The sequence below is a fragment of the Ambystoma mexicanum genome, chromosome 6p, assembly GCF_040938575.1.
Source record: "Ambystoma mexicanum isolate Mex_15411 chromosome 6p, UKY_AmexF1_1, whole genome shotgun sequence".
In the NCBI taxonomy this organism is placed as follows: Eukaryota; Metazoa; Chordata; class Amphibia; order Caudata; family Ambystomatidae; genus Ambystoma; species Ambystoma mexicanum.
In genome coordinates, this window is record NC_090935.1 from 1,017,298,113 (window position 1) to 1,017,324,210 (window position 26,098).

The following is a 26,098-nucleotide window of genomic DNA, read 5'->3' on the forward strand; positions in this document are numbered from 1 at the left end:
GCATTTCAAAGCGCGCTCGCCCTCAACTGATATTTTATACTGTGGAATGCGTGGTAGTTTCACTCCATGTTTCAAAACTATTTTAACAGGCTCAATCTGTAATACCCCGACATCATTGTCGTCTACCGCCCATAAACATTCCGTTTTAATGCTAAACTCAGGAGGTAAAGGTCGAATCAGGAACTGAGAACTAGGAAGTTGCTGTGGTGAAACCGTCAGCCGTACTCCATCAGAAGAACAATCAATTACTGCATTCAATTTCTTTAACAAATTCAACCCCAGCAAATTCTCTCCAGAGTTTGAAGTGAGAAGAAAAGGGCAATGGTCCGTAAAGGGACCCAAAGAAACAGACACCGGTGAAGAAACCGGACAAACAATTGGTATACCAGAAAACCCTACAGAAACATTGGTTTGCCCTGACAGTGGAATGTTTGGAACCCGAGAATGATCAATGGAGCACTTCTGTTCTCCAGTGTCTATCAAAAACTGGTGTTTCCTATTCCCTACTAATAATTCAACGTAGGGGCCTTTCTGATTAAAGGGAATAGGTGAAGGTTCCAAACCCTGCTTCGGGCAGTCCTAATGAAATAGATTATCTTCAGAAGGAAGCTCTTCAGAAAGGTAGGCAGCAGAAGGGTGATCAAATATGTTCCTCGAGTCCACACTCGAGGTCTGATTTTCCCGTGAAAAAGGTTGCTGAGGATCTTGTAAAAACTGACCTCTATCAGGGCCCCCTGCTCCAGGGCGGCCCCTAGGTCGTCTACCCATACTCCCAAACGCACTGTTTGACCTTTGTCGAAGGACGGGGCACTGTGCTCGCCAATGACCTTCCTGGCGGCAATAAGCACATTGATTAATATTCTCAGGACCCAAAGGAGCATTTCCTTTTGGGGCATACTGACCTCTGGTCTGTGTCGTGCCTCCTCTGGGGTTTCTAACAATTTGCTGTAATAATTCTTTGGTTTTCAAATCTCCTTTCCTCTTTTCAATTTTGTCCTTCTCATTATTAACACGGTTCTCATAATACTGAGCCATGTGCAAAACCTCAGATTGAGATTTTGCCTGCCAAGCGCTCTCAGAGGACATAATCTGTGACTGGATGTCAGGCAACAATCCACGTACAAATTTGTCCACAAACAACCTTTTCCCAGACTCTGTACCCAAATCCTGTCCACTGAAGTCAGAAAATACCTGCTCGAATCTGTTAAAGAATTCGGTGGCGCCTTCAGTTTTTCCTTGAACACAGGCCGTAAGCTTGTCCCAAATAATTCTTTTCTCTGGAATTATAGTTTTTAATTTTGCGACAATTCTATCAGGCAAAGTAAGTATTACCTGTGGTGGTTTCTCACCAGCTGGTCTTTCCCCATCAATCCTAATCATATTAGCCCACGTATCTCCCAACCCTGGCACATCGTCTACTGTCCGAACCTGTTTCCATACATCTACGGGTAGGAGTACAGGAAATAGCAAGTCAATATCATTCAAGGTGAACACAGCGGACTGCAAGACGGACTCTATTTCTTTGTAAAACCCTGTCGGGTTTTTCCTGATATCGGGAACTGATTGTCTAATAGTGTTCACTTCCTGTCGTGAAAACGGGACGTGAACGAATTGTGATACATAATGTGCAGGGATATCCACAGCGGGGGCACCAGTCCCAGCGTCGGCGGGGATCTCAACTTTTGGGACAAAGGTCGGAGGAACCTCTCTCATAGGCAACTGAGATATAGGTACCTCCGGCCGCTTACTAAGCAACAGAGCCAGGTCAAGCGCTAAGGCAGCTGAAGAAGTGTCGAGCGAAAAAGCCCTTTTACAAATCCCCAATAATTCTATGGGGCAACTAACCTTCTTTCTTACACATTCTTCTTGCAGGTACTGTACCATTACCTGAATTACCTTTCTTTGCATTTCTACTGTATACTGACTATACGTGTCATATACTTCATCTGGCGGAATCGATGAATCCGAGATCCATCGAATCGCATCTTTGGTACAAATTCGTATTTCCTCAGGTGCCGATCTACGACACGGAAGGAACCGTTTCTGTACATATATTCTATCGTCTTCGTCATCCTCATCTCGTGACTTTTCAAAGTCTTTCCTATACTCAAACAATTTTTCAACATGCCCATATACTTTCTGCTCTGTGTCCCTCAAAAGTGCCAAAGCATTCAGATCTCTCACTCCTTGTGGAAGATCCGAATTTTGTAATCTACCCCACATCACACATAAATGAGTCCCCAAACTTTCGATAAAAACATTTTTCTCGGGAAAACTATTCAAATTAGATAATGTGGAAAAAACATTAACTTGATCACCTTTCTCCATACAATGCTTAGCCCATGCAAACAATTCCTGTTTCTTACCTGCAGAAACAGTATTACGAGTGACGATCTTTGATCCTGCACCTGGATCAACTTCAGTCAATACGGGACCACTCGGAAGCGGAGGTGCAGGTAAATTTAATAAAGGTGCAACTATCGGTGCAGAAGGAAGGGGCGGTGCGATAGGTGGAGGAACAACAACTAGAGGACTAGGAACAATAGGTTGTACAGGGGGAACAGGAATAACAGCAGGAACAACAGCAGGAATGGGCAGAGCGCCCAAAATAGGAACATACGGAGGTGGCGCAGAGGCACCAGGCCTGCGTTCGTTTAACAATTTCTCAATAAATTCTTCGGAAACATGGAAATCTTTAGAGGGGTACATTTTCTGGATTCCAAGTGAAAAAGCCCTATCCATATTTTTAACTGATTCCGAATGTTTTTCTTTATCATATAACAACGCTTTTTTGGCGTTTGTTTTATGACGGCGTGCATGTTTGTCCCTACTTTTAAGCTGCTGTAACGCTTCTTTTTTCCAATTCTGTAAAACATCAAAGGCTGCAGGTCTAGCCTTCTTTTTTAGCAAGACTGATTCTAGGTAATCAATACGGGGGATCTCAAAACTACCGTTGATTGGCCACTGAAATTCGGAGGCATGTCTGGTCTGTCTGTGCCAAATATCATTAAATACTATACTACCAATGCCATACTTACAGTACATAGTACATGCCGGCGGCCCCTCCTGTGGTGCCGGGCGGCTAAATTCCAAAGATTGTCGATCACTGCGGAACAGAGCCCTAAAGCAACTAGACAATTTCCCAGGCATTTCACAAAAAATTGGTGTTACCTGGTCAATAATTGTGTCTGCAGATACAATACGCCAAATTCAAATTGTCAGGGTTAAATTAAGAGCCGGGTCACGACTGCATCTAACCAAACCTAAGGAGGACCGTATGGTTTATCAACGAACTTACCTAACGAATTTTACCTTGTGTTTGGTGGTTTCGACAAATTTGCCCGCCTCAAAAATGGACCCTCGTCAAGATGCCGTGTCAGACCACACGACTATCATCCAAGGATCGGATCGTGCAGCGCTGCCGAGGTATCGCGTCTCATTCGGTCGGGCCCGCAGAATCACACCGTCCGATCCCGGTTCGATAGTCTGCGTCAACCTTCAATGATCCGGCATCAATCTTGAGGGTCCCTGTTCGGGCGCCAACTGTGAAAACAAAGAAATTGATATGAGGCTGGGAAGCCCAAAGGAAACACACCAACACAGGTTACAAAGGACATACAAAGTGCTTTATTTAAAAGCTACAACAGTTACCAAAAAGTCAATTGACAAACGGATAGCTATTCGGCTCTCAGAGTAACGTAATGAACTTCAACGAAGGTTTGATGCATTAGTAGAGAGACCGTACATTGGAATACTTGGGCTTTTATATTCTTTATTCAGCCCTGGCCAACCCCCTCGCGGGTTAACCATTCTTGGGACCAGGCCTAGGGTTCCTTGCCAGGTCAATCGCATAATGTATGCATTTTGATCAGTTCCGCTGATACAGTTGTTCATTTACACATAGGTCAGGGATAGGACAAGATCTCAGTTCGCGACCCCGACAAGTGGCCTGCAGGCATATTACTTATTCATGTGTGCGGAGGTCACAACGGCCAGAATCTCACTCAGAATGTCATTCGGCCTCCATTTTGATGTTCAGGGTGACGTCCACATTACAATAGAACCTAAAATGGCGGCTAAATCCAAGATGGCGACTTACACAATTTTTCGTTAAGGTCAAGACCTTACCGCGGAGTCTATTTAAATGATATTTTAGACAACTTGGCGTAGGCCAACACACATTCAAATACTGCGATAGGAGGCATAATATCATTTCAATTCCAACAGTTTCAGGTTTCAAACATTATATGTTCTCATGTCTTCCTAAAACATTCTTTCTGTATTCCTTTGTACCCCCTTAATTATGCTGGATCAGTGCTTTCTGTTTGCCATAATAGCTGGATGACAGGTGGAATCCCTGCCCGGTTCCCCTACCAATATTAAGGGAATGAAATATGTAACTCCCACATTTCAGTATTTATTGAGGCATTTGATAAACCTGACCCAAAAATCACCCGTTTGTCGGGGTTACTGTCCCTATTTGCCACAGCTAATTTGTTACACTCATTTAAAATAATTCTGCATTTATTATGATCAGGCACTTTACCTATGCATGTATTTGCTGCACTGTGGTTGATCACTGTTACTGTGAAGACATTCCAGCTCTTCATGGTCTGCTCCACACTTTGGAGAAATATTGAACTAACCCCTCCACCCCCATCAGTGGTTCAGTAGGAATGGACAGAGTAAGTCACATAAAGCAGCTCAGTCCCATCACGCTTTACTATTATTATTCACTGTGGGTGGTGCTATGGTCCTGTGGTCGTGGGCCATGTATTCCAGGAAGCCTGGGAGAAGGACCAGTGCTGATCCCACAGTGTGTGTGGACATCCAGTCAAATGGTGCCATCTTGGATTTGTGCATTTGCGAGTGGCAATGGCTGCTCACAGGTTATGTGAGAGCAAGTGGCCCAATGAAGATAATATCATGACTCTTGGCCAGGTGGAATGGGCTCTGAAAATTCAGGACACATCAAGGCACAACAGGTGGAACCGCCCAAGGCCTGAGGCAGAGAGGCGTTGGTGAAAAGTAAGTGGTGCCAATGTGGGTGCGGAGCCCTGTGTGAACATTGGATTGAACTACTAATAATGGCAGACACGAGAATACTGGAGCTCGGGCCCCTGCAGGGAATGAAAGCAGATGTGGTGTGGCAGATTTCCTCTGCACCATTGGGCGGGAAAGGAAAGACTTGGTTAACAGAAAAGAGGAGCGTTTCATTGTGCACTGTGGGAAGTTTCGGAAGCCCCGCACTGGCAATGCTTTGGAGGTGAGACTGCGCATAGTTCATGTGTGTGAACATAACTTCTCCCATGCAGGGGACTTTCACTTGTCACTAAGCCCTGGCAGACGTCAGCTCTGTGGGACAGACTTATATTTACTGGCCCTCAAGTGTTTACAAGATAAGAGTCACCATATTGCAGATGGTGCGCGTTTAACAATATTGGTGGGGGAACACCAATGATACCAATATCACGCTTATTGTACATAAGTAGTGTACAGAATCTCCCTTTACCTTTTATTATACTAATGAAGGAATTACATAGATCTACCTATATATTCAGCTCTGTTCACACCTATTTTGGTCTGTAAAGCTCTCGTTTGTAATGCCGTTTATCTATGGAATATATAAAAAAATCTCTTTTTACAGCAAAATGTCCCTATCTAATACCCCACCGCCCCCACACCCTCTTATGAAAATCCCAATCTGAAATTGGGTAAAAGAAACAGGCTGTTTTTAATCAGAAAATTCGGTTTAAAGGTTGTTCCCTAACTATCCGTGCTGGGGAATGTGCGCACAATATTCCACTGGAAAACAGACAGCTTGTCTTGTTAGGAACCTGAGGGTGTCCTCGCTTTATTTCCCCCTGGATGTTCCTCTCAGGTGGCCAGGAAAAGGCCCTCACATTTGGATCCTAACTGTGGGGATGGATATGTGAGGGAGGATCAAATGGGTGAAGGGAACTTGGGGAGTGTGGAGAGGTCATGCTTAGGTGAGAAATGGTATCCCCCATTCCCTTTTCTGAATGAACCCTCTATCCCTCAAGCCTTTGTTGCCTACTGCCAGCCCTTTCCCTTTTCTTCCCTTCAAACTGTCCCCCAGAAATAACCCCTCAATAATAGAAGAGATTAACTAGGAAGACACATCCTCATTTGATTGAGACGAACACATATCAGAGACAACACAGAGGTATACATACTTACTTTCATAAATCTGACATACCCAGACACGACTCTGGTACTGAGACGAAGAAGAGGGCTATGGAGATACACAGGTGGAGCAATCAGGCATGTCCTCCTAATGGGTTTTGCCATAGTGAGGCAAGTGAACTTAATGACCCACTTAAATGCCTGCCATACACCGAGGAAAGAAACAGGTTGGAGAGAAATGAGCAGGAGAGGAACAGGCTGTAGTGAAGGGAGTTGGAGACCGAGGAAACGGGAGCTGTGTGAAGCAGGACAAGATGCTGAGGCCGAGGGCTGCCTCAAGAGGGTTTGGAAGTCTTTATCGGGTATGCCAAACTGGAGCTGTGAATTTCCCAAGAAACCCAGCCACGGTGGAAAACCAGGAGAGTGAGCAGTACTCTCTGTGGCTGCCGCAAAGGAAAGGCAAGGCTGAGGGAAGTCTGAAAGCAGAAGTAGGAGCGTTGAGAGGCCTGTCACAAAGGGCAACCAACACAAGGGAGCTGCCATGTGTAACCAGTGAGTTGACCCAGGGAAACACTCATATAAGGGCTCTCCGGGAACCTCTAAAAAATTCCTTTTGATTATTGAACGTACTGAAAATCTTTGTAAGTATTTTTGAATGACGAAAAAAATTAAATATACAAAATTACATTATTAAGCAAATTACTGGAAGCAGTGGTAGGGTCAGGTAGGGAAGATGGGGGAGAGGGCCAGGGGAAGCAATTAACTGAAGTTTAAGCCGATATTTGATGAGCTCCACAGTTTGGTTGACTTTGAATGTAATGGGCAGTGGTTCCATTTGGGTGGGGCGAGTAGGGAGATATAGTGGAAGGAAGAGGAGGCTCAGGGAGGGTATGCGACAGTGAGGTTGAGTGCAGAGGAGATCAGAGGGAACAAGATGTTGAGTAAATCTAGATACATCAGACAGGTACTGAGGAATAAGACTAGGAGCCTAGGAACCTTGAAAACTAGGAGAAGTAACTTGAATAAGTGTGTAAAGAGCCAACTAGAATTTTGTCAGTAAGTATAAATCGTGAGGTTCTCAGTAAGCTTTAGAGAGTTTGGATAGCAAAGTTGAGGATTTTGTCTAAAGGGAGGAAGACACGGAGAGGAAGGCCAAGGTGTAGGTTTGAGCAGTGTTAAAGTATGCTGAGCACAAGAGTAAAGAGTAGTGTTTTTGTAGAGTGGTTAGTAAGGAAAGAACACATGTTCTGAATATTTAGGAGGTTAATAGGAGCAGCAGAGGCAGTGGTAGTGACAAATTGTTTCAGTTCTAGATCGCTATCAAAAAGGACCCCAAGATGGCGAGCCTTGGGCGAGGCAGCTAGAAGGTCAGGTGGGAAGGAGATCAGAGTGGGGAGGGATGGCATCCGAAGATGAAAGAAAGATGATTTCCATCCATAAAGAGTCCAGCATGAGGCAGTGGGGAGCCATCCAGTGACGAATTTCAATGAGACAGTTTGTAATCTGTTCCAAGATGGCTGTGATGAAGGAGGGAAAGGAGACACATATTTGAGTGTCATTAGCAGAAAGATGATAGTGAAATCCAAAGGATGAGTTTAGTCTTCCTAGGAAAGAGGTAAAGTGGTTGATGTAATTTTAGGAGAAGCCAAATGGGAGAGAGGTTGGTCAGAGGTTTGCGAGTTCATAGACTGTGATCTTCTAGGTAGGAGGTGATCCCGGCAAGAGTAGATTTACGAATATTCAATGTCCTGGAGAGTGTGGTGAGTGGTTTGATTGACATTGTCAAAAATGGCAGAAAGGTCCAAAAGGATGACTATAGAAGAGAGTTTGGAGTGGTGAGCATTAGAGACAACATTGGAGACATGCATGAGTGCAGTGGGGTTGAGTGTTTCCCATGGAAGCCTGTTTGAAGTGGTTTGTCATGGCCACTATCCCCAAGGTAATTAGTGATCTGGTTTAAGACCACCAATTCAAGCACTTTTGAATAATGGGGGAGGAGGGAAACTGGGTGATAGTTTGCTGGGATGTTTGGCTGAGCAGAGGATTTCTTCAATAGCACTAAGACAGTTGTAGATTTGAAGGAGGAAGGGAAGAGTCCAGCACAGAGAGACAGGTTAAAAAGCACATAGAGAAAAGGAAACATGATTGAGATGAAGGTCCTTATTCACAGAGCGTTTTCCAATGGAGTTTTGCCATTATAAAATGCTTCTGTGAATTAGGCCCTTAGTCTTTGACCATTTGGGAGTGCACAATGTCGTCATCTTGTCATGAGAGAAAGAGTTTGTGTTCACAAAGAACTGACTCAATAAACATTTTTGGATACTGTTGGTTTCTAGATTGGACATAGCTGCAACAATGTTTGGGATGGTTGAATTGATTTCACATATTTGAAAGACTTTTATTCAGCGTATAAGTGTTTATTTTGTAGAATAAAACATCTTACAAGGTCACACAACCATGCATTATAATATTGAAATGGGAAATGAATCAACCAAGTTATTTTATTCAGCATTAAGAATCTACTTAAGACAGAAACCTTCAATTACTGGACAATGTTATTGGCATTGGATAGGGCCTGTGGTTGGTTCCCTTCACTGACTCATACCCACTCTTTGCTTTGATTGTCCCAATGTATTTTAACATGTTCTAACAGGGTGTAGTTAGCTGTGAGTTAGTCCCCCCTCAAGAATTATGGTAAAATTGTGCTGAGATATGTGTTTCCCTTATCATCAATAAGACCTATATAATCAGAATCTCAAGACAACTCTGAAGTCAGAGCCATTTGTCATTTTTCTGGAGCAGCAGGCATAACAGCTATTAAAATATGCCCCTTTATGACTAATATATTGTTATTTCATGCATGTGACTGGGGATTCGCTGCTCAATTTAAATCTAGTCTTGGATTTTAAATGTAAGAAATGATTTAAAATTAGAGCTGTCAATGTATTTCATCATTGCTGTTACATTGTGAATGGATAGGTGCATGCACAAACTATTAACGGAAACAGTAATTCCATCTGGGAGAATTACTGCTGAAGATCAACTCCGGATGGCAATTCCACCAAATATCAGCAGAATTACTGTTACCACTGGAAAATCGGTGGAAATACAGCTGGACAGAAATAGCGTCATGCCACAAATGGGAAGTTCAGTGGCAGCCATCTTGAAAAATGCAATCCATCCTGAATCATCTATTTCATGTTGCCATTCGAAGGAAGAACTGGTAGCAAACCTGTCCCAAGAGAAAGGCAGATCCTTATTGATGAGGACGCGACCAATGTGAAGCAGCTGTTTGGGTCAAGCCAACAGAAAACCTCAGGTCAGAGGAAAAATGCCATCTGGTCTGACATAAGCGACAAGGTGGTGGTACTTGGCACCACACCCCGTGGCAGAAGTGGTGGAGTTGCTTCAATTCCTGGGTCTGCAGCGTCTTGTCCATCCACCACCGGGAGACAGATACCAGGAGGTGGCACAGTGGAGCCACTAAACCTCACACCATGGGAGGAAAAGGCAAGCAGCTTCCTCCACAACAAAGACGTTGAGGGCAGAGGAGGAGCCGAACTGGGAGCAACCAGTTAACCTGAGGCTGGTGAGTATGAATGGCACCTCTCCCATGGCAATGCGTCGCATGACTCCCTAGCCTCTGCATGTGGCAGCCTGCATAATTAGATGGGCACAATTTCCATGCCAATGGTCTACCAAATGGAGCCGTGGCCAATGGTAGGTGCATGTGCAACATGCATGTGCAATTAAAGATGGGACACCATGTCCACATGACTGTGGAAATAGAGCTGTACCATATCACAAACAGACATGTGAGTGCATTCAATCATCAGCCGCACCAACCAGGGATGGCCATCCCATGTACCAACCCTTCATCCATCATTTAAACTCACTCCCTGTGATGCTGGATATGCCTTTTGGAGCAACAGGGCCTCCTAGTCCTTGCCCTACCATGTTCCTTTGTGTGTCTTCTTTATGTGTTATGCCACTGAGGTGCAGCCTGGACCTCTGGCATTGCAGCTGTTACTGTTTACTTTTTGGTGAACATCACCCATGGGATACCCTTATGGCACCCATGGATGGGGTGTAAAGAATAATATGGGTAAAGGCCCTCTTTTTGTTATCGAGGGGCCCGACTCATGAGCGACTAATCAATTGAAAAACATACAAGTGAGTACAGGCTACCCCACCCTTTAACACAATTAGATATGGATGGTGGTCAACAGGGGGACTAGAGTATGAGTTTCTCTGTCTTGTCTAATCAAAAAACAGATAAAACAAATGCATTCACAATTCATAATACACCAATATTAAAACAACACATACACATATCTCTGGCAGCATAGCTAATATGCTCAATTTCAATTTCACAAAATATGACAGAGTTAACAGAGATATAGTGTGGGTAGTAGCTAAGGTGATTTAATGTACTGTATTCCTTATTAGCACACTTCATTGGTCGACACGTTTGTGTTTCCAGCTTAGGGGTAACTAAGAGTAATTCCAATTTGAATGTATAATCTGCCCTCCAGGCATTCTTCAGGACTCTATTGCTTAATGTGATGTGAACTCTCTTGGCGGTGGAGAGATTACTCCAATCTACAATTGCTTCTTTGTGTCTTGGGCTATTTCATGTGAAGCTGTCATCACTACAGTGCTATGTCTTTGTTTGTCTCTGATAAATGCTGATAGCGTAATTGACCAGGCAATGCATAGAAATATGTTCTTCTTTTCAGTAACCTTGTTGGTGTGATGGTTCACCCAATACATAGTGGCTCAGTGCAAGGTGGGTCCTTTAATTTCCAGCTCCAAGATCGCGATGGTGCAGATGCGCCCTGGCATGCGCATTGCCAGCATGCCAGCTGCACAAAGCAGCCACACTGCCACCATCCAACCAAGTGTGGCTATGGACCCCACTGACAGTATTACCAATGCCTCTTCTGGCCCACCAATTGCCACAAATGCAACCAACATTGCTGCTGAAGCGTAGTTGACCAGGCAATGTATTTATATATTTATTTATGTGTACATTTGTAAAGTCCACGTAGCCCAGAGGCATCTAGGCGCTGGAGCTTAAGAGATTGGTTACAAGTTTTGGTGCTTCATTAACACAGTCACATATACACATTGTGGGCGCCGGGCTTCTGAAGCTAACCAGCTTTATATATCCAGGACCCAACAGGCCATTGCTTCATGCCTTGAGAAAGACCCTAGGTCAAAACACGTTCTGGCACTCCAGACATGCAAACAGCAAAATGTGTATATGCAACTGTACACAATCATGTCTGCCAAACCATGGCAAATATCATAACTAAACCAACAAACCATTAAAATCGACAAACCTCAAGCCTACAACGGTGCCTTGAATTATTGGAGATGTAACACAGGGTATCAACATACCATCTGGCAACCGCCATATCCAGCGCCGCTGTTGCCAGGGTTCCTAAAGCAACCTTCCACATCCTAAACCCCTGGGACTTCAGGAGCTCTGTCCCATAGGAACCCCAACTACAGGCTGCAGGAAATAAACCTGATCGATGGAGAGAAAATAGATCAGCGCGGCGATCCACAGTTCCTTCAAGCTCCTACCCTCCAGATTGCTCCTAACAGACATAGCTTATGATACTTATGGGCCTAGTATCTATTGTAGGGAATCTAGGCTGAATAGTCAGGTTTTTAGGCTTGCACCTGCACCTGCTCCCAATGCCACTATTCTTCCCAGTCCTGTGGAGACACATGAAGACTTCCATTCAACCACAGCCACCCATGAGGTGACACAGGCAACCACTCATCATGACTCTTCCTCCTTACCATCAATTCAATGCCACCAACATTGCCACTATTGCACAGGAAGCAATGAAGATGACATTGGAACAGTGAGTGCAGGTGGTAGGGGTCACAGGTCCCCTTTCTTTAGCTCCAGCCCTGTACATAACCCTGAGAGTGTGCTGCAGCTTTCCCTGATGCCATATGCAGGAGGCTCAACACAGTTGAACAATGCCAGGAGTACATAGAAAACACAGCTGAGCTGCAGCACCAACACCTACAGGTAATTAATCAGCGATTAAGTGCAGGGCTCATCCCACAGTATTGCAAAGGCTATGGACCTTTATTGCTGCCACCTCTCTGTGACAACTTCAGATAACACTGTTGTGGGCCAGAGGTTCATGGAGCTGACAGAGACAATCTCTGCAGGCACAGAGACTATGCAAAGTACTCTGCTGGATCAGTGGCTGGCAGCCCCTGTCGTTATTTTCTAAGAAACGTGTCACACACACAGCCATAGCTAGCTGCCATGCCATGGTCTGCATGGAAATGAGATATGGCATTCACATCTGGCAGAAGGGAGATGGGAGGGCATCTGTGTTTGAGGATTGAGGTAGGTGGGAGGGTATCAGTGTTAGAGATTGAGGGACGTGGAAGAGTATGAGTTTTGGGGATGGAGGTTGGTGGGAGATCATTTGTGTTAGGCATTGAGGGAGGTGGGAGGGCATGGGTGTTTCATTCAATAGGAAATAAATCACATTTACACTTGAACAGATGCGAGGAGAACGATTTGTGAGTTGGTGTATGAAATTTAAAATGTTGCTATATACAAATTTGTTTGGTAAGTGCAATCAAATGTGTTAAAAAGAAATTGTCAGTTGTTGCCGTAAAAGACATCTGTCCCTGCCTTCATCAGGCTCATTGCGTGGCAGCAATTGATCCTGGCATGTGTGTCGTTATCCTCTGGGGGAGCCATGTCGACATCTGAGGGGCAGGGGGACATGTCACCTAATGCACATATTGTGCAGCATAGCACACCCGACTAACTTTTTCCCCACCTTTTCTGGCATATACATCAGAATGCCTCCTGGCTGAAGGAGACACTGGAAACGTCGATTCAATAGCCCAAAAGTTTGCTCTATGCATGCCCTGGTCCTTATATGTGTCTCATTGTAGGCCTCATCCTGTGATGTGCGTGGATTGTGGGCAGGTGTCATTAGCCACTGTATTTCTGGATATCCAGAGTAACCGGCAAAGGCAATGCACATAGGTGTTGGTAACAGAAATTTGAGCATGTGTGGCTTTTTGTCATGACATATTGATCAACAGTCTCTTACTATACTTATGGTGCATTTGGGATCACAATGGTTTTCTATCCCTGCCTTATTTGGTGTCTCATATAGTGTGGGAGGAAATGGGCAATGTCATTAGGGAATCACCATTTCACACATTGCTCAACCACCAGACATAACAGTCATACTCTGTAACAGGATTTGCAATGTACATGTTTTCTGTGGAAGTCCTGTGCTGGGCTTTCATGCCTGTACCGTAGGGGTATGCAGGTCACATTCGGCACTTTCTTTAGTGTTCCTGCTCTTAGGAAATTGCATTCATGGTTTGCAGCATACATGCCATCACTGTTCTTCAGTGATGAGCAGTAATTGTGGACTGGTAAACTGCGAGTTGCTTGTGTAAGCATGGATTCACTATGCATTGTGCTACCTGTAGTCCACTCTTAGTGGGCATCTCACTTCATTTTGGATCAAGTTTTACTCTCATGCTACAGCTTTATCATACAGGACCTTGGCCTGTGGGATGGTGCTTCTTATGTGTTGTGTCAGAGAACATGGCCTTCATGTGCAGGGCTGTGACTGGGCATGCATTAAATTATCAATGAAATGGGTGCACCCCCTCACACTCTTCTGGACCCTTTTCACTTGTGACACATGCATTTGATGTGTGAAGGCGTTTGTCCTTATCCAGGAACCAGGTCTGTTGCCCTCTCTGGGTCTCCAAGAAGTCATGCAGTCAACTGTTCTGTAGGTCCATGGCATCATGGGTGAAACCTGGGAATCGGGCACAGAAGTGTGTCAATGTAAGGTCTGCATCACAGGTCATCTGCACATTCAGGGAATAGTGTTGTTTTCTGTTTCCGTAGACATCTTCCAATGCCTGGGGGTGTGGGGGAGGCACCAAGATCTGCAATGACATTTTGGAAATGAACAGCTGCATAGAATCATTCCTTTGTGTCATTTATCTGTGCCGGGTGGTGGTCAGGGAGATGTGCTGTCTTGCATGCTGCATGAGCTGAACCAAGACCTGGACAAGAGCAATGGAAAACGTGGGCTAAACATGCCATGCCACATGCCCACAGTATTCTGGAAATTGACTGTGGCAAGACAGATCAGCACTGGCACAAGCTTGAGAAGTGGTGGTGTAGTAGTTCTGATGTTTATCCTGCTTTGAATGTCATCATGTATCAATGTCAGTAGCCCAACAATGGTGTCATTGTTGAGGCAGTATAGTGTAATAAGCTGGCCATCAGTTAGTGCACAGGGTAATGGCCTGACCCGGGGAATGAAGCTTGCCTGGCATAGTGTTTCCTCCACCTCTCTGCTGCATGTTCTCTATGGCACTGCTGTTCCTGCCTCTCCAGCCCAAAGTAGAGCAGGGGGTGCTGGATCTCCAGGTTCGCAACTACTGTTGGCAGCATGGTGTTGGGGAGTCTGTTTGGGGAAGGTGTGGCCCTTACTTTCCCTTTCTGAGTCCATTGGGTACACGTGTGGCTTACTTTGTCTCACCTGTTTGCATTTACCCCCTCCTTTTGTGTGCACTGTGTTTTTGGCAGAATTATCACTCGTTTCTGGCAGTATTTGGTGGTATTTTAAGTTTTAATATGACAGAATTACCATTTTTGATGCTGCGATAATTCCACCAACTGAATTATTGGCAAGCTATTTCTGCCATTTTTTGGCACTAATTCCACAAGCTGATTTCTTTTGGATTTTCTGGAACCCCTATTTCGGCAGGGTCATAAAAATGGTGGTAATTCCGTTACCACCACTTTTACAAATTGCTACCAAACTCATAATGGGGGCTATTGTTTCCAATGCTGCACATTAAGGCCCTGATTCATGGAATTATTTATGTGTAAAACAGGTATTTGCGTACATTTCCCCCCACAAATCCCTGTTTGACACGCAAATAATTCCATGAATCAGGGCCTAAATGTTTTATTGAGATCTTGATGTCATATTAACACAAAAGGGAGGGCAACACACAACTGTGGTTTTCAAAAGTGCAGTGAGGATTCCCTGTACCAGAGGGTCCTGTAGACAAAACAGTGACCGAGGAAATACAGGGTCAATGTAGAAGACAGAAGGATAGATGGGAAGAACTCACTATCCCTGCTAGAACTTTCCTTAGAGAGCGCTGATGGATCGCTTATCTAAAAGGGACAGGAAAAGAGGATAAAGAGAAATCATTTTTGAAAAAACAATATAACAATCAGAGAATTGTTATACTCCTGTATGTCCCAGGTCACTGATATCCTACTGAGTATGTATGGGCGAATAAGTGTTAAAAAGCGTCAACACCTAAGGCAAAGAAAGAGTCACCCTTCCACTTTGGCTACAAACTACTTTAATAACCTGTAGCCAGGTTGAACAGTCCTAGAGTAGCTCTAATTAAGAACTGAAAGCTCAGAAGTCCTGTGGGTTGCCATAACATAGCTGTAGCAGGCAATCCCTATCTGGGTGAGCTTTTTTTGATGAAGACAAACAACCCACAACACCCGCCTAAAAGGTACTCAGTGTTAGACGGAGTGTGGGAGAGTTAAAAAAACATATACAAGGTTTTTCATGGTATGGGTAGGAATGGTTTTAGCCTCCATCATGTCACAACCACTGTCTACCGGTTTCAGTGGTGTAAACTTGAGTGAGACCACTTTCATCAGGACAGTCTTCTTAAAAATGATATTGGCGATATCCTCTCTAAGGAAAGTTCTCTATTAGGGAATAGGCAGGGATAGTCAGTTCTTCCCATCTATCCTTCTGTCTTCTACATTGACCCTGAGAGACGCCCTTGATCTAATAGTTAAGAGCAGGAAGGAAGAGGCAGGGCTAAGAAGGTGGGTGGTGCTTAGGCCAGGTGACCTAGATCCACTTGCAACTGCTCCCCATCTGCAAAGTAAAAGAGGCTGGAGGGCTCCTTAAGTAGGGAAAAAGAGCGGCAAGCAGGAAGACACCAGGTGGTGTTGGGCTTAGGCCAGGTGACCTAGAGCCACTTGCACCTGCTCCCCATCTACCCCATCAGTTCACTGGTAAAGTTAGAGATAGTTGGAGCTTAATGCTGAGAAGATATCCTGAAGAACTTACAGGCAGATCACTACCTGCACTATTGATCCAGCAGATGCTCCAAACAACAAGGGCAAATATCAGAGGCAAAGTGCATGGGACTCTACAATGGAAGCATGGGTCAGAGATCAAAGGTAAAAGAAGCACTATCTCAGCAATAATTGCCTTGGACCCTGTGCAGCTGCCAGAGTAGGTGATAAATATGATCAAATGTGTCATCATTGACTGCAAACCTAAATTAGATTAGTAACCCGACGAGAGCAAAGCAGAATGCAACAAGCATTCTGATTGGCTCTCGCCAGGTCCCTACCCGGCTGGGAATCCCTCTGTCGGGATTCCATGGCCTTTGTCCCCGGCGGGGAGCGAAGGCAGCCTCTCAGCCAATGAGGAGGCTCGAAGCGGGGCCATCCCCGCTCCGAGCCTCCCCGTGGCTGTGTGGCTGCCTTCGCTCCCCGCCGGGGACTCGGGTAAGTCTTTTTTTTTTTTTTTTAAATCCCTTCCCTCCCTCCCACTCACCCCCCCAACTTACCTTCTTGGTCCTACGTCCCCATCGGGGGACGAGGGAAGCCTCCAGCAGTGTGGAGACTCGGAGCGGGGCCATCCCCGCTCCGCACCTCCACTCGGCTGGAGGCTTCCCTCATCCCCCGCCGTGGACACAGGTACTTTTTAAGAAATATATATATTTTTCCCGTCCCACTCCCGCCCTCCCAACCCCACTTACCTTCTTTTTATCCTTTTTTGGGAGCGGAACCGCTGGGAACACTTGTGTTCCCAGCGCGTCCGCTCCCGATGGCTGCCATGGAAAGGGAAAACGGACTCCGTTTTCCCTTTCCATGGTGGTGGGCGTTTTCTTTTTCAGCGTTTCGGGACAAAAAAAAAGCTTTTAGTGCCCCGGTCACGCAATTTTTGCAGGCCGGGGTACTAATAGCAATAGAACCCTCGCGTCGGGGGCATTACCGTCCCAGGTAATGCCCCAGGGCCTTCGGTAAGGCCCTCGCTTCGTTCGGGTCCTTACCTATGGGCCCCGGGGCATTACCTGGGACGGTAATGCCCCCAACGCTCAAGTTCTATTGCTTAAATAGACATTGAGGGTTACGGTGGACAGCAGGGTTTCCGTTCCTGAGAAGAGGGCATAGACATTCCATGAAATGACCTTAACATCTCAGTGAAAGGGACAAAAATTGATGTTGTGCAGCAGTGTTAATGCCAATTGCAGTCGCTGTTGGATTGTGGTAAAGAAGGCCATGCAGGTAGCAGGACTCTGTGTTTTTGCTTTAATGCTAGGAGCTAGACCCTGGCATTAAAGCAGACCTAAATTATATGATTTCTAGAATATGTGTCATCTGCAAATATCTTCACACTCTCACATACTCTTTTCTAATTTTCATAGGCAATGATACAACTGACCATTATGCGGTATTATTTCCCTGAATCCTGATCCCACATATAATAGGCCTCATTACATGGTAGGCGATAAGGGTTTACCGGTACCGGTATTTTACCGGTACCGGTAAACCCTTACCGCCTTACTACGAGGTCCCTTTGCGGGTTGGTGAATTCAACGCCTGCTTTTAGCAGGCGTTAAAAACCAACCCACAAGGGGACCAGGGAGCTAATTACGGTACCGCAATTTGCGGCACCATAATTAGCGCCTTCCCCATTCCCATAGAGCCCTATGGGGCAAAAATGGGAATGGGGAATGGCAATGGCGGAAGGGGGAATTACCGCCCCGCCAACCTTGGAATAGGGCGGTAATTCCCCTTTCCACCAAGGCGGTGCCGGTATTTTACCGGCATGGACGAAGGTGCTAATAGCACCTTGGTCCACCGCCATCCGTGTAATGAGACCCAATGTGCTGTAAGGGGTCATGATCAGAGCCTATAACCCTATGTGGAAGGCTTTGGTTCTCAGCATGCCATCTATAGAAACATTTTGAAACAGGTAGGGCCAATTGATGGAATATTTGCCTGGTTCAAAGTGAATTTGCTCTGCGGAAAAGTGACTTTGCACTGCTGACACAAACCCTGATTCATGGAACCGTGTAAAGCAGTGCAAAGTCACTTTTCAGCAGTGCAAATGTACTTCGAACCGGGCAAATATTCAATGTATAGGGCCTGTAGGGTCTCACTGTAAATTAGTCAGGATAATCCAAACTGTATTTTACAGATGCTGGCCAGCAAAGCAGAAACACACGTCTTGGACATTGTTAGCACTTGTGGTTTAGACAGACATTGCCTATAATCTTGGTGCTGGACTGACTTTTGGGTGAGCTAGACTGGGTATTTCTGAACTAGTTTGGCATAGGGAGCTTGAACATGGTTGTCAAACCTAATGGATGGGTACCCTCCCATATACCAGGTTATGTGGCCTTGTTCGTTCTTAGTACAGTGGCTCTGACTCTTTGGGCTAATGTTGAAATAATTGGGGTTTCACCCTAAGTAAACAATAGAAACCAATAGGTGGCCCCTTTGCTCTTGGTGCCTATAGAGATGCTACACTTCAGACGCAGCTATCCAGTGATGTACAACAGAGCATAAGCACGTGATTTGGATTGATGTTAGTACTCTTGTTCAGAGGAGAATTGCCTGGCTTTTTGTTGCTGGTCTGTATTGGCGGGCGGCTACAGACTGAAATCCCTATGATTATTTGAACACTGTTATTAAACCGAGAGCTAACACGCTATTCTAGACACCCTTGAGTGGGAAACCATACATAGAAGAGATCATGTCTACGTGGCCGTTCTCAGCAGAAGGCCCTCACACTTTTGAAAAAGATGGTTCCATAGATGGCAGTAGCCTGCACCTAGCCAGGTGACTTTGAGAAATGCTCATAGGCACTGCCCTGAAGAATGCTTATGGCTGAAATGTTTCACACCTTGCAGAGGAAACCGCACAACTACATTTTTACCATATTCGGTTTCTAAGGATGCAAGTTCAATGTTGCATCAGTTTTTTTTGATGCAAAGATTTGTTCGTTAATTATTGGAACAACTATCTTGCATCGCTAAATTCACAGGCTCGGACTGTCCTATGAGGCACCGGGGCGCTGTCCAAAGTGCAGGCCCAACAAGCTAATGTGGGCCTCCTTTTATGGTCAAAGTGGGCCCATTTTTATGCTGAAAGTGGGGCAGTGTTTTGGCAAATGTGAGCCGTTGTTATGTTCAAAGTGGGACAGTTGTTAAGGTCAAAGCGGGACTTTTTGTTGTTGTTACAAGAGTGAACCTATTTAATTGATGATTTACTTCACTATACAACTAGTAGTTTGACCCTTCCTGTTGAAAAATATTCTTTACAATGTTCAATTTGCAACCTATTTTACCAAAATACCCCCCTTGGGCACTACTGAATTAGTATGACACAAAGCGAACACATTGGGCCTCATTACGAGGATGCCGCCGGTAATGATTTTTTACCAGGCCCATGGAATGGTCAATTACCGGGTCATGCCTACCATGGCGGACCCAGTAATTGCCCATTCCATGGGCCCGGTAAAAGTTGATCTGCATTTCCATTTGAGCCCCAAAGGGCTCAATGGGAATGGGGAGGGAGCTAACAACGGGCCCTCGCAGGACCCAGGAAGGACGTCTGGTCTGACCAGACGTCCTTTCCGAGTGCCGCGAGGGAACCTCGTAATAGGGCGGAGTGGGTTTAACGGCACCGGCGCCATTACCGGTGCCTTTCAACCCATTCCGCCTGCCTCGTAATGAGGCCCATTGCCTTTTGCAACTGTGATCCACATTTTCGTTGGTGCCTATTGTATGCCCTAGCCTGACCCTGTGTAATAATTAGCGACGTCAGTAAGAAGGTGATCTCTTGTCAATGTCAGAAAGCAGTTTTAACACAGCAACAGATGTTGTCTCTGCCAAACACACGCTATCAGTATAGATGCAGGTCAAGTGTCTGGCCAACATTTTTGGCATCTAATAGGCATTTACAAAAGTAGAGTACACGTATCTTGCTAAACTCACGGCCCTATCTTGACGTGATAACAGACCTTCTCTAGAGACGTGTTGCTGCATGAATAATGAGGTATTGCTCAAAAGACAGTTTCCTCATGTCTTTTCCTAAATACAGCCCTTCAAGTATTACACATTTCTCTGGAACAGTCAGAAGAAATCAGGGGAAATGAATGAACATGAATGTTGTTTGCAACATGTAGTAATTTGCTTTTTACAGTACATACTGACTGGTAGATCACATAGAGGTGTGCACAGTGTTATTAAGTATCCACATATATGCCCGTACATCAAGATTCCATCCTGAGAACAAATCTGTTGACTGTCCAGGTCCTATAAAATCGAGGCAAATGTTCAGAATTCTTGGGATGTGCATTACACCAATCATAACACCTATGCCCAATTCCCTATTTAGCTTTATGTTAGTGCACTGTTCATGTTCCTGTTGTATAGTATTGAATTGTATTGTATTGTATTGCATTGTAGTAGTCATTTACATAGTGCCTTTTCCCATTTTTATGGCCTCAAAGCGCTTAGTGGCAGAAACTCCCTCAGTGACTGAAGTACAGGTATGTGAAGGTTCTCAGAGGAGGCTTAAGATGCATGTGTTCATTTGGACAGGATTAGGATTTAGGAGGGCTGGCTAGGCTCCAGTAAGCAACCCAAGAGCACAGGAATGTGGACGGGTGCTGAGGGAAGTCACGACAGAGCGCTAGTTCAGGAGATTCGATATGACACCCAGCTGAGCCGAGATTTGTCATAGGTTGTTGCTGTATTCTAATGGCAGCGGTGTTGAGGCAAGGCTGATATTTCAGTCCAAAGCAGTTATGTGACCAGGTAGACCAAATTTGGCAAAGTTGTAGCTGCATAGTGCGTGAATGGTTAGCCGTGTCTTTGGCAGATGTCCACCGAAGTGGTGCGTTTATACATACCTTAAGCTCAGTTGGAGATTATATTTGATGGCCCTGTGTTATCCGATTGTCCGTGGGGAGGACAAAACCATCTCCCTTCGTAGACTTTTCCAGATCTTATGGACAGGGTATCCTGAAGTCTATCTACCAAGTGCACTAGTCTGACTGCCCTAGAACATCCACTAGGCAGGACAGACAGGCTGCCATAGAAACTAGGATAATGGGATTCTCTATGTGCAATAGAGAACTTACCGTTATAGTCTTACTACATATCTTCCAAGTTCTATGAACGCTAACCAGAGAAGTCCACTACTTGCCATAACAAGGATACCTGTCCATTACCACTGTGCATTACAATGGCTAACTTAAACCGTTATAAGTGCAGTGGAGGGTTATCAACATACATTTTTTAGCACAAAAAAAGGTAGCAGGCACCCCTCTCTAGAAGGAACATGGCATGATAACCTGTTCTGTGGTTTCTTTCCCACTTTCAGACTCTGCAGCCATTAGTTTTTGTTCAGTATACTTTTCCCAAAGGAGGAATATTCATTTGCATATCAGTCTTTGTCCTGCTAACAAGGGCAGTCCAGCATCGAAATACCAGGCAAACCTCCTTTGAACAAGAGTACCAACAGCAACCCAGAATGTGTTTTGGCCTTTTTGGGCCTCATCAGTGAGATGGAGCTGTGCCTCTCTGAGCACAGTGAGCAAGAGGTCCACGCCTGGGCTCCCCCAGGTAACGTATGGTGACCAACCCCAAGTTCCTTGCAAAAAATACAAAAAAGGTAGCAGGAGCCCCTCTCTAGAAAGAACATGGCATGATAACCTGTTCTGGGTCTTTTGAGCGTATGGGTGGGGTACACATTATAAGGTGTTTATGGTCTAAGTTTAACACACGTGTTAACCTGCATGTGCTTTTTTCAAAGCCAGGCTACCCGCATATCTAGATACAACCCCATGGCTGTCCTTACAGGTATTGCAAGCATATAAGCAGGCTAATATAAAAAAAAATGTCAGATCCAGTAGCAAGGAGCTGCATAGCTAGGTACAACCCCATGGCTGTCTCTTACAGGTATTGCATGCATATAAGCAGGCTAATATAAAAAAAAATGTCAGATCCAGTAGCAAGGAGCTGCATAGCTAGGTACAACCCCATGGCTGTCTCTTACAGGTATTGCAAGCGTATCAGCAGGCTAATATATTTTAAAAAAAAACTGTCGGATTCAGTAGCAAGGAGCTGCATAGCTAGGTACGACTCCATGGCTGTCTCTTACAGGTATTGCAAGCGTATCAGCAGGCTAATATATTTTTTAAAAAAACTGTCAGATCCAGTAGCAAGGTGCTGCATAGCTAGGTACAACCCCATGGCTGTCTCTTACAGGTATTGCAAGCGTATCAGCAGGCTAATATATTTTTTAAAAAAACTGTCGGATCCAGTAGCAAGGTGCTGCATAGCTAGGTACGACTCCATGGCTGTCTTTTCAGATATTGTAAGCATATAAGCAGGCTAATATCAGGAAACTGTCAGATCCAGTACCAAGGTACAGACAGCAGGTGAGCACAACTTTGTGGAACACTCCCGTCCCCTGCACACCCTAGTGTTGTAATGACAACCAAAACTCACACATTTTGATAAATTAAAAATGAAATTTATAAAAAATAATTGTATAAAAAAATTTGCAACATTTATTATGTACAAACAATCAAAAGAATTGTGTGTAAATAAATTATTTACCCATTAAGTTCAAATTTTTAACATCACTTCTTGATGTGCTTTGGCAATTGGTATTCCAACATAACATTTCACATTACATTTGCATACTGTGGATCAACATACAACAAGTATCAGTTCTTTACTCCTAGTTATACATGATCTCATTGTTCTTAAATAAGGTGCACTTGACTCGTTTCAGGGAAACAAAACCCCTTCTTCAGAAGATGATTACCAGTGTTTTCCTTCCTCAGTATATCTTGATGTGCCATTCCTTAGTTCTATCTTATGGTTATGATAATTTCTTGTGTCATCATCATGTGTCATATATGGCCAATCCTGTATATCCAGGTTTTAATGTCCTTGATTCGATAATGCTAGGGCTTATATGTCCATGTGTGGTAAAGAGAGTATAAAATCCATCAACCTTGGTTAGTCACTCTGTATTGGCTCACCATGCAGTCATGGTGATTTGACGGATGTTGACAATAATTCTATTCTCTGAATTCCATCACTCATGGGTGTATACCTCAATTAGTATCCTGGAGGGGGACATTATCTCATGGATTCTGTAATTAGCTTGAAGGGGCGTTTTCAAAAAATGGCCGCTGTTCTTGTGCCCAATGTGTCCAATATATTAATGGGATGGTTCCTAAACAATCTACGGGGCCATTCTTGCATGGGCTCCGTTTTCCGAAATTCAAAGATCCAGTACCAAGGGCCTGCATAGCTAGGTACAACCCCATGGCTGTCTATTCAGCTATTGTAATCATTCAAGCTGGGTAATAACAAGAAACTGTGTTGAGCCTTGGTTTTATGTGTGTGGTTATTTTTAGAATGTACAGTCTTCAGATGTCTGGCCATCAGGGCACTGAAAGTAGGTACTGACCAGGTTAGTTGAGAAGGGCTTATATGTTAGAGCCAGGAGAAGAGCATGGCCTGATTGAAGAAGCACCTGCCTCTCGTCCAGCTTTATCTGAAGCTAAGGATAACTAAGAGATTGATGTTGATGGATCTGAGGACTTCTGTGGTTCATATAGTACAACTCTGTGTGTGATGAAATACAGACTGTTTCGCATGTGAAGTCCAATTCATAACACAGCAAACCTTAGCTTTGAGCCTCTTAGCAATCAGGACGCAAAGGATGTATCACAGTATTGGTGAGATATGCCCATATATTTGCAATTTGGTCTGTAAGAAGGCTGCAGCATAACAAAAGGAGGACACCTACATTTCACAAAGGGGCAAATTATCAAGGGTACATGGATACAAAACATATATATATATATATTTTTTAAAACGTAGGTTCAAACTTTCACTTTTGGGCAGGATTCTGTCATTTGACTGAGATCCTGCGACACAGCCACTGACATCATGTTGGTTTTGCTGCATTACCTTGGAGCTAAAGCAGTGTTCTTAAACTATAATGTTATTTATTTATTGGACAAAGAAGGCATTGTCATGTTTTTAGGGGGCAATTACATACTGTGTGCATATGAGGCTGAGGATTTCTCAGAAGAAATCCAAAATTCCACTGACATCGTAAGTATGCATCGACATAAAATAAGACTTTGCAGGCTTGTACTCCATTCTGGGCAGATGTGATTTATCTGAATTGTATGCAATATCACAAATGCTAAGATTTAGTCGATCGAATGAACTGAAAATGTTTAACAATGTGACTTTTTTTTGATTCTCCTTTCTTTACACACAATCCTGTGAAAATGTCATGCATACTTAGGCAGAGTAACTCAATTAGATATAAATCATGATGCTACAATGTCCTGTTGTGTACTCGCTCATTTTAAGGATGTGACTTCTCAACAGTGGTGCAAGGCTGGAGAGTGTACCAGTTTCCTATCTGAACCTGAGAACCAATCAGGGGAATGGAGCTCGTGGAGTCCCTGCAGCAGAACATGCAGCACTGGAATAAGCAGCAGGCAGCGCAAATGCCTCGGGTAAGAGTTAATGTACATGAACCACTGACTACAGTTATTACCAATCCTACATATTCTACAGAATTTGTATTTTTCTTTGAACTTGCCACTTTGTTATGTTGAACCGGTTCACTTAAAAATATTCCACTGATGATCAAAGCAAAAAACAAAAAACAAATCAGCTCCCTACCTCTTTACAAACCGGACCCAAACATGAAGGGCAGAAAGAAAAGGCAAGCCTGGATAAAGTGAATAAGTTGGGCCTTTGCAGTTAATCATTGCATTTTGAATTTCTGGACATTAATTTGTGTTGGTCACAAAAGGACTCTGCACAGCTCAAATAACATGCAAGCTAAGTGCCGATCATCAGGTGATAATTATTAGGTGAGCCATATGCCTGTGCTGGCTATTAACTACTTCTACCACTTTAAATCAGGAAATGAGACATGAAGGCTGCAACTTGCGCAGCCAACTACAATGACCCATAACATGCTTTTGATCTCTGTACACTCCAGCAGGGCATCATCAATGTTACAACATAACCTTGGGCCTCATTACAACCCAGGCGTTAAGGGGTTAACGGCACCGTAAAAGGTGTCGGCGCCGTCAAACCCTTAACGCCTGATTCCGAGGTCCCTTTTCCGGTTGCACTTTAACGCCTGCTTTTAGCAGGCGTTAAAAAAGCAACCCGCAAAGGGACCTAGGAGCTAATTACGGCACCGTAATTTACGGTGCCGTAATTAGCGCCTTCCCCATTCCCATTGAGCCCTATGGGCCAAAAATGGGAATGGGGAAGGGGCCATGGTGAATGGCGAATTACCGCCCGCCAACCTTGGAATGGGGCGGTAATTCCGCCATTCACCATGGCGGATTCCGGCATGGACCATGGTGCTAATAGCCTGGGTTGTAATGAGGCCCCTTAACTCCTAATTGCCCTAGTTGTAAATAATGTACAACAGGACAGTGTAACCCTTAGCAATCCGTTTACATGCAGTATAAATGTAGTACTCTAGCACCCCAACATAGAATGTACACACATCTGATATATGAGATGATGTGTAGGAAGATATGCACTGCCTGGTAACTTGTGTTTGAAGCAAGAATAGAATATTGTATTTTACCAAGACACATGAGCAGTTTCCCAGTCATGCCCATGCAACGGGGACATCACCAGCATTCATTCAATCATGCCAGTGCTAACTGCTTTAAGCAATAACTGTTAGCGTGAAGGCTTTATATCCATTTCCAGCTGAGAAACGTTTGAGCAGCATTCATGGAATACCATCCACCTCGGGGGCAAATGAAGCTGATGC

The 26,098-nt window shown here is 44.5% G+C and overlaps 1 protein-coding gene across 1 annotated transcript in view; it reads left to right on the top strand.

The window, feature by feature from the left end:
- The window catches only part of ADAMTS19 (ADAM metallopeptidase with thrombospondin type 1 motif 19), a 2,156,963-nt gene that overhangs the window by 1,513,662 nt on the left and 617,203 nt on the right, over positions 1-26,098 (top strand). The window contains exon 12 of the mRNA XM_069625625.1: positions 24,676-24,806. Coding sequence (XP_069481726.1) covers positions 24,676-24,806 — 131 coding nt within the window. The remainder of the gene's footprint in view (positions 1-24,675; positions 24,807-26,098) is intronic.